Here is an 8802-nt window from a genome sequence, read left to right on the forward strand (position 1 = left end):
CTCAAAATCCCCTCATTCCCCAGCTCAGCTCCGCTCCCTCAGCACCAGCCTGCAGAGGCCCCAGCGATGAAATCCCCAACCATGGTTCTGCCACTGAAGTAGGACACGTCCCTCTTGTCCCCAAACCCCACTCAGGACAGAGGGGCTGAACACCTCCGGCACTGCCCTCATCATCTTGGGGGGGCCACACACCCCAAACCGCCCCCCTGAGGGAAAGCCCCATGGCTGGGTTCAGTGTGCTGGCGGGTGCAAGCAGAAGGAGGGGGACAGGGTATAAATACCAGGGTGACTTTATTGGTGGCAGGGAGGGCAACTCATCCCCTCCCCACCCCAGTTGCAGCACCCACCCTGGGGAGGGGTATGTGCTGCAACTGGGGGGCCTGGCTTGGGGACCCCCAAGCCTGGCCAGGAGCATCTCCCAGCCCCACATCCTTGCACCCAGAGAGCCGGGGACGTGCAAGGCAGAGGAGGGGGTGGTGGGGTTTGATCCTGCCCCATAGTCTTGCCTCAGTGGGGCAGTGAGGGGCTGGGGGACCCCAGAACCCCAGGGCAGATGGGGACCATGCAGCCTCTGCCCGAGAGACGGATGGTGCCCGTGCACCCGTGGGAGTGGGTTTGCACCCGTGGGAGCGGGGACGCACCCGTGGGAGTGGGGATGCTGTTGCCCACCCTGGCCTGCTTAGCACCCCCCTCCCCAGCCACCCACCACCCCGGGGGCCTGGTGGGCCAGGCCTGCTGGTCCTGTAAACCCCCTCTTTCCTCCTCTTCCTCTCCTCCTTCATCCCCTTCTTCATCCTCCTCTTGCTCAGCCCCTGCCAGGCACGCATGGCATCTGAGCCCTTAGGGAGCTGCATGTCCCCCGGGGCTCTCCGCGCTGGCCGGTGACACGGGCGAGGGGTCCGTGTCCCCGGTGGGTCCCTGAGGCTCGGGGCTCAAGCTGGGGGTGCCTGTGGGAGCTGGGGGGGCTGCGGCCTCAGAGCAGGTTTCTGAGGGCAAAGTGGCTGTCGGTGGGTGCCCGGGAGGGCTCAGCGTGGTTGGAGGGGGCTCCCCACCCCCTGTACTCCCCGGAGAGGGGCCGAGAGGGGCTGTGGTGGGGAGCAGGAGCTGGGCCAGGCGGTGGCGGGGGGTCCGGGTTGATGCTGGGGGGCTGTGGGGGACGGTGGGTGAGTCCTGGTGGGATGGGGACAAGGACAGGTCACTGCTCTGCAGCGGGAGCTGGACATCTGCAGCTAATGGAGAGATGCTCTTGGTTAGCACCCACCTCTCCCCTGGGACACCCCAGCCTGAACGAGGAGGCGGAGGGGCACCCAACTGTCCCAGCCATGTCCCACCAGCGTTCCGGAGCCCGGGCATCCCCATTACCTTGGCAGGGGGGGCAGCAGGCAGCGGGCAGCGCGGCGAGCTCTGCGCAGGAGCGGGGACACAGCCTCTTCTCACAGCTCACCTCCCCGAGCTGGCACCGAGGGGACAAGTTGGGGGGTGAGCAAGCCCCCCGTTATCCCCTTCCCGGTCCCCTCTGCTACCGGCACGGGCACCCCAGGGGCACCCAGCTCACCTGGCAGGTACAACGGGTGCAGGGCTGTCCCTCGGGGGTGAAGGTCTGGCCATTCCCCACCTTCCTACCCTGGTAGTTGCAGTCTGCGGGGAGCGAGGCAGCACTCAGCGCATGGTGGGGGACTCACGGGGGGGGGGACACTCCCTGATTTCCCCCTTCCCCTCACCCCTTTCATGGCTCGTACCGTTACAGACGGGGCAGCACTCGCCCTCGGGGTGGAAAGGGTAGGTGCAGAAGATGGCACAGTCCACAGGCGAACAGGCCACCGAGCCCAGCTGCGAGAGACAGGAGAGACGCGCGAGGGCCGGGCGTTAAAGCCCGCCAGGGTGGGCTGGGGGAAAAAAAAAGGGGCAGGCCAGAAACGCCCAGCAGCTTTTTCCTGCAATGGAGGAAAAAACTGGGGCTCAGCCCATGGGGCAGGATCCAAAAACAACCGTCTCGTGGACCCTGGTGTAGCCCTCACCAGACATATGCAGCTGAGACAGGGGTCCAGGATGGAGGGGAAGGTCTCGTTGTTGTAGAAGATCCTTCCCATGTAGGTGCAGCCTGCGGGGAGGAGAGGGGCATTTGTGGTCCCCAAGCAGCTTGGGGACCCCCGGGAGACCTCTCTGCTTAAGCCCAGGCTTGCTGGCTCTGGCCCTGTCCAGGACTGCAAGGGGGGGGATGCAGAGGGGGGGATGCAGAGGGGCCAGCACCCCTCCGACAAGCACCCCCCCCAACTCCATCACCTGCCGAGCAGTCGGGGCAGCACTGCCCGGGGATGCGGATGGGGTAGGGACAGGTCTCCACGCAATCCGTCCTCTTGCAGCTCACCGAGCCGTCTGCCTGCGGGGGAGAAGCACTTGACCGAGACCTCGGGCTGCCCAAAACCGCAGGGTTTAAAGCCCATAAAGCTGGGGGAGCTGGCGGGGACCACGGCCCACGAGCAGCCTGGCATCCCGAGGGAAGGAGGGGACCAGGAGCCGTGCGCCAGGGCAGGGGCAGGGAGGAGGAGTGAAGCAGAGCAGGTTCTCATTCACCTGGCAGATGCATAACTCACAGGGATCGCCCGGAGACCAGATCTGTCCTATGGGAAACTCCACCCCGTTGTCGTCCACAAAGCAACCTGGGGAGGGGGACACACACACACAGGGGGACAGGGACACCCCCAGCCCATCGCCCTCCTGATGCACCGCTGGACCCGTGTGCAGTTCGCGTCCTGCACCCACTCCCCACCTCCAAACCCCATGGCAGTGCAGCCCCCCTGCCAGTCCCCGTGCACCCCCCTTTCACCTGCCCTCCCTATCCCCAGGTCCCCCACATCCAACCCTCCCTGTGTCCTGGTATTCCCAACCTCCCACCCTCCCCATCCCCAAGTGTCTCCCTACATCCCACCCTCCCCATCCCTGAGTGTCCCCCCCCATCCCACCCTCCCCATCCCCAAGTGTCCCCCCACACCCCACCCTCTCTACCCCCAAATATCCCCCACATCCCACTGCCCCTGTCCTGTCCCTCAGCTGCCCACCGCTTCCCCCTCTCCCTGTCCCCAGCTGTCCCCCCACACCCTGCCCTGCCTGTCCCCTGCTGCCCCCCAGTGCGGGCTCACCGGCGGGGGCTGGGGGGTCCCGGCAAGTGAAGCAGCACTGCCCGGGGCCCAGTTGCCGCTGGTGCAGTGGGCAATCCAGCACAGGGCACGGGGTGAAGGAGCACTCCACCTCGCCACCCTGGGGACACGGGGACGTGTCACCTGCTGACCCCCGCAGCGGGACCCAACCCCAAGCAAAGGCTGGACCCCCCCCTACCCCCCAGCAGGATGGTGCAGGGAAGCTCTGGAACATCCCTGGGGACCTGCCCCCCTGGGACCTACCCGGCAGACGCAGATGGTGCAATCGTCCCCTTCCAGGCTGAACCGGGCGCCGTGTGCGTACGTGTGACCCCGAAAACTGCACTTTGCTGGGGAGGAGAGAGGCAAGGGGGGGTCGGGGAGCGAAGCATGGCTCCTGCTGAGCCCCCCTACCCCAAACCCCCCATTCCCAGGGGCTGGGGGTCCCACCTGGTTGGCAGGAGCAGCAGTCGACTGGTGAGAGGCTGGGGCAGGAGCCCGGGGGGCACTCCGGGGAGATGCAGGAGATGTTACCAGCCTACAGAGGAGAATGTGGGGTTGTCAAGGGGCAGCCAAGGGGCAACGCACCCCTTCCTCACCCCGGGGAGAACGATGCCAGGGCATCCTGGAGGCAATCCCCAGGCTGAGGGGGGGATGAGGGGAGATGTAGGGGCGGGATGCTCCCACCCCCATCCCGCCCTGGGCCGACGTGGGCTCACCAGGCAGACGCAGACAGTGCAGTTCCCATCAGATGGGGAGAAAACGTCACCCTCAGCCCGGGCCACCCCCTCATGCAAGCAGCCTGTAAGGCAGGTGGGTTAATGTGGGGGGTGGGGGGGGGGGTCACCCCGAGGCCGTGGGGCTGTTGGGGTGGGGGTTCAGGCCTCACCTGCACAGCTGGGGCAGCAGCCCCCAGCCGGGGCGGGCAGTGGGTGGGAGCAGGTTATGGGGCAGCTCACGGCCTCGCAGAGCACCCGTCCCCCCTGTGAGGGCACACGCAGGCTCAGCCCAATGTCGGGGGGGTGCAGCGGGGCGAGGTGTGGGGAGGATAGGGTGCTAACCTGGCAGGTACAGCTCCGGCACCCCGGCTCCGTCCAGCGAGCGCCAGGCTCCCGGGAGGCCCCCCGGTACCAACAGCGAGGGGCCGGTGGGGTGGAGGTACCATGTGGGGATGGCTCCGTGGCCAGGGCAGGAGAGGAGGGAGGGAATTGGGTACCAGGAGCTGAGGCAGGGAGGTGGGGTGAGGGGGAGCCCCTGGGGAGCACAAGGGGTCCCCCAGAGCCAGGGGGGAGCAGGACGAGGGTGGGCGGATGCTGCAAGGACTGTAGGATGGGCGATGGGGCCAGGATGGATTTGGGGTAGCCTAAAAAGGAAGGAACAGACAGTGCTTGGGGTGGGCAGGGAGCTGGGAGCATCCCATGGGAGCATCCTGCTCCGTTCCCGGGCCCGGAGAAGGAGCCGGGTACCTTCACAGGAGACTCTGTCGCCGCTGAGCCGGTACCCGGGGCGGCAGGAGCAGAGGTAGCTGCCCGGTGTGTTGTGGCAGGAGTGCTGGCAGGTTCGGCGCTCTCCCAGCCGCCGGCATTCGTTGACATCTAAGGGACACGGGGACTTGGCAGTGCCCGGGCAGGAGGTGCTGGCACCCCGGGAAATGGCTCAAGGAGGGGAGCCCAGTGCACCGAGCTGTCCCCTCCCAGTATGGCCCACACGAAGATGAGGAGAAAGTGTCGGCATGGGTTCAGTGGCCACCTCCATCCCCTGGGGTTCGTGGCACGGAGAGGGAAGAGGGGGGCCAGCGCGTGGTGCTCACCCACACAGGAGTGCCGGTTCCCGTGGAGGTGGTAGCCGGGTCGGCAGGAGCAGCGGTAGCTGCCGATGCTGTTCTTGCAGCGGTGCTGGCACGGCGTGGCCAGGCACTCGTCCGTATCTGAGGGGGGGTGGGGGGAAGAGGCTGGGGGGTCAGCAGCCCCCGCTTGCCCCCCACTTGCCCCCCCAAGCACGCACCCTGGCAGCTGTGGCGGTCGGCGGAGAGCTGCATGCCGGGGCCGCACTCGCAGACGAAGCCGCCCTCGGTGTTGACGCAGAGACCCTCGCAGGCAGCGCTCAGGCACTCGTCGATGTCTGGGGGGGCGAGCGGGGAGGCGCTGGAGGTGACGGAAGTGCCCCCCACCCCCCACCCCCCCTCCCCCAAATCATCCCGCCGGGAACATCCCCATCCTGGCTCACCGGTGCAGCGGACGCCGTTGGCCGTCTCCACCATGGAGAAGCCGAGGGGACAGACGCGGGCCACCTCCTGGCACCCGCCGTGGTTACAGGAGAGGTCGCAGCCATACTCCCCGCACGTCCCTGGCAGCTCTAAAACACGGATCCACAGGGCACCGATGCCACCCCAGCGCCCACCCCCCCTCCCACTCCAGCCCTGCGCTGTGGCACCCGCTCCCCGGATCCCCCCCCTAGGGACTGCACCCCGCCTCAGGAGCACCCCTACCCCTGCCAGGGCTGGGGACTGTGCTGGGGGATGCTGCGGGGAGAGGTGACAAGGAACGACCTGTTTTTGGCATGCCGGGGAGCGGGTGGTACCTGGGCAGGTGATGCCCTGCTCTCCATCCGGGCACGAGCAGAGGTTGGGAGCGACGCACAAGCCGCTGCCACAGCCAAAAGAGCAAAGCGCTGCGGGGAGCGGGGACAGGCGGTCGTCAGGATGAAGGCAGGGACACACCCCCCCCCCCCTACACCCACCCCACGCTCCCCTCAAAACCCGTACTCACGCAGGGTGCACTGCCCACTGCCTGGGGACAGCATCCACCCGGGGCAACATCCGCTGCCGAAGCCTGAAAAGCAAACGTGGGGCCCCACGCGGCGCCTGCGGCGGGGAGGAGAGGCTGAAGGCCACCCTGCCCCGAGCCCCCCAGGGAAGAGCAAAGGTCCCCGGGGGACCCCTCTGCACCCCGGGAATGTGAGGACACACAGGGACCCACGGCTGCAGCAGAGCACGGCGTGGCTCCAGAGGGAGGCAGCCACGGGGTGAACTAGGGTGCAGTGCAACCCCAAAATAAGGTGGAACAGAGGAAGCGGACCATGCCCCAACACCCCAACACGCGAAACAGGGGAGAAATGTCCCCCCAAAGCAGGATGTGGGGAGGAGGACACCCCCCCCCTGCCCCCACAAGGGTCATGCTCCCCTGGTCCCAGCCAGCCCGGGGCAGAGGGAGGGACGCGTGGGGTGCCAGCCCCTCCGGTTGGGGCGCACAGCCAGAGCCCTGAAGGCAGTTGAGGGGGCGGATGGCCGGAGCTCTCGGCGTGGCACGCTGCCGTCCTTAGGTGTAGCTGCGAGAGGGAGAAGGGGAGGGGGGGAAATAAAAATAAAGAGCGGGGAACCCGGCTACCTCTCCACAGCAAAGCTGGCCGGCTTCTTCCTCCCGGGGTACACCCTGCCCTGGCCGCTCGGGAGGAACAGGGACACCCAGGCGAGTTGGAAGAGCAGCAAGACCAACATGACAGGCGCGTCGGGCCGGCGGCACGCTCCCAGCGCTTGCCTTCCTGCCTGCCTTCCTGCCTGCCTCGGCGGCACGGGCGCCTACCGCATGCTGGCCCTTGGCCCTGCTCCTCCTCCCGCCCGCCGGGCCGGGAACAATGCGGGGGGTGGAGGGAGGCGAGAGCGGGGAGCGCTGCGGGGGGAAAACCCTCGGCACCCGGCTCTCCACCCACCCCGGGTTGGGGGGAACGCGCTGGGCTGGGGATGCTCAACCCCCTCCCCTTCACCCAACCCCAAGGCTGGTTCGCTTGGCCGAAGCGAGCGGCTCCATCCCTGTGGCTTGAGGATGGGGTGAGGGAGGGGGATCCCCAAGACGGTGGGAAGCAGCAGCGAAAGCGTCCCCCCTTTCTCTCCTTTCCCACATCTGGCAAAGCTCCGGCATGGCCTCTCCCCACCCCTCCTCCTCCTCCTCCTCCTGGCGGCACTGGGCCGCCTTCCCAGCCCTGCACAGGGACCCACCAAAGAGGAGCAACACAGCAGATAAAGGGGCCAAAGTGGAGCGGGGATAATGGGGTGCACCCGGCAGGGAGAGGGGCCACAGGATGCTGGGGGGCACCCGAGGCACGGGGTCAACCCCCACACACAGCCAAACCTCCCCCCCACCTCCCTCCCTCCCCTGGCCCCCTCAATCCTTCCTGGGCTGGGGGCTGAAGCGAAGGTCGCAGGCAGGTAAATGATTTATATCAGGGAGCAAAGGGCTGGCGCTGCCGGCCCCGGGTTAGGGCAGAGATGGGGTCGATCCCTGCAGCCTCACCAACCCGCAGCCTCCAGTTCCCCATCCGGCACGGATTCCCCCCAGAACTGCAGCTTTCCCCCTGCTCAAGGGTTGGGGTCACCCAGCACCAGGCATGGGCCTTTCCCTGTAGCATCACCCCCTGAATGCTTGGAAATTAAGAGTTAGTGGGTGCTGGGTGGGGTGCACATGCCAGCTCGAGGGGTGCGGGACCCCCAGGGCAGCCAGAGCTTGGGGGGGGGGGGGAAGGAGGAAACCCCCGGCCCTGGGAGAGGGGACGTGACCCCAGCTCCCAGCCCAGGGAAGCGGCTGCGCAAACAGGGCTGGAGCGGGGCCAGTGACACGGGATAAACACCCGTAGGCCAGCAGCGTTCCTCAGCCAGCCACAGGAGGCTGATTGCACACAAAATTAAAAAAAAAACAAAACAAAAAAACCCACAAAACCCAAAAAAACAACAAAAAAACACAACAAAACAAAAAAAAAAACAAACCAAAGGGGGAAAGGTGCCAGCATCACATCAGCACCAGCATCCCCAGGATAGTGCAGAGGGGAGTGGTGCTGGGCTCCAGAGCCCGGGGTGCTCCCCAGGACCCCCCCAATTTCAAGGAGCAAAGAAAAGAAGGAGCTCCGGGCAAACGCTGAGCCCAAAGGCCCAAGTAAATAAAGATAGTGTCTGCTTGCAAAGGGTGGAACACAGAGTCCGCTTCTCCCAATCCTAAAAAACCTCTCTGGACAGAGAGATGTCCAAAGAGAACCTCCTCCGAGAAACCAGGGCTTGCCCAACTGTTAAAAGATGTTCGCAGGACCCTGAGGATGCTTTTGCCATGAACTTGTCTATTACGGGACGCTGCCCACCTCTCACTGCTGCAGGGAGGGGGTTTTGGGGATAGAGCTGCCCAGAATGGGACTAGGGGGATCTTAACAGGGAGGGTTACGGACAGGGTTTGAGTGTCAGGTGAGATCTAGGCTGGCTCAGGTGGGGAGAGAGGAGACAGAGCCCCAGAGAAAACCAAGAGGAAGAGGAAGAGGAGAGCCTCTGCCACCCTCACATGCATTTTTGGCAGCAAATGCGAGGTGAGGGCAGCAGGGAGGCAGGGGCAGCCCCAGGCTTGGACAAGTTACAGCACAGCCAAATGGAGTAGAGGAAGAATAATTATTAATTAATACAGAAGTGCTGTCCCAGGCAGCCACAGTGCACCTGTGGAGCGGGGGTGGGAACCAGAATTACCCTCAGCGTGAGCCCCCGCGAGCAAGGAGCAGCGGCCCAGGGCCTGGACCAGCGAGTTATCAGCACAAGGCTGCCTGACAATTTCTTGAAGTCAAAAAAAAAAAGCCATAAACCAACACATCTGGAAAGCAGACTTGCACCCCAGCACCTTGAGCTTTAAGGAGGGGG

General features: G+C 65.6%; 1 protein-coding gene across 2 annotated transcripts; it reads right to left on the reverse strand.

Annotated features, from left to right (window-relative positions):
• Positions 1-274: 274 nt before the first annotated feature.
• Positions 275-6692, reverse strand: VWCE (von Willebrand factor C and EGF domains). Of its 2 annotated transcripts, none has more exons than XM_042785416.1 (20): positions 6524-6692; positions 5906-6000; positions 5718-5807; positions 5364-5492; positions 5142-5258; positions 4948-5064; positions 4604-4732; positions 4199-4500; positions 4027-4120; positions 3857-3939; positions 3588-3675; positions 3402-3487; positions 3141-3258; positions 2575-2660; positions 2284-2380; positions 2019-2101; positions 1740-1830; positions 1556-1638; positions 1363-1453; positions 275-1229 (listed from the first exon to the last, which is right to left on the reverse strand). In XM_042785416.1, the coding sequence occupies exons 1-20, from the start codon at positions 6631-6633 to the stop codon at positions 841-843; spliced, it is 2478 nt and encodes an 825-aa protein (XP_042641350.1). In that variant the 5' UTR covers positions 6634-6692; the 3' UTR covers positions 275-840. The 2 variants fall into 2 exon arrangements, with proteins under 2 accessions (XP_042641350.1, XP_042641348.1); XM_042785414.1 differs by having other exon boundaries at positions 4199-4524.
• Between the last annotated feature and the right edge of the window lie 2110 nt (positions 6693-8802).

Source organism: Tyto alba, unplaced genomic scaffold, assembly GCF_018691265.1.
Source record: "Tyto alba isolate M040663 unplaced genomic scaffold, T.alba_DEE_v4.0 Super-Scaffold_8, whole genome shotgun sequence".
Taxonomy (NCBI): Eukaryota; Metazoa; Chordata; class Aves; order Strigiformes; family Tytonidae; genus Tyto; species Tyto alba.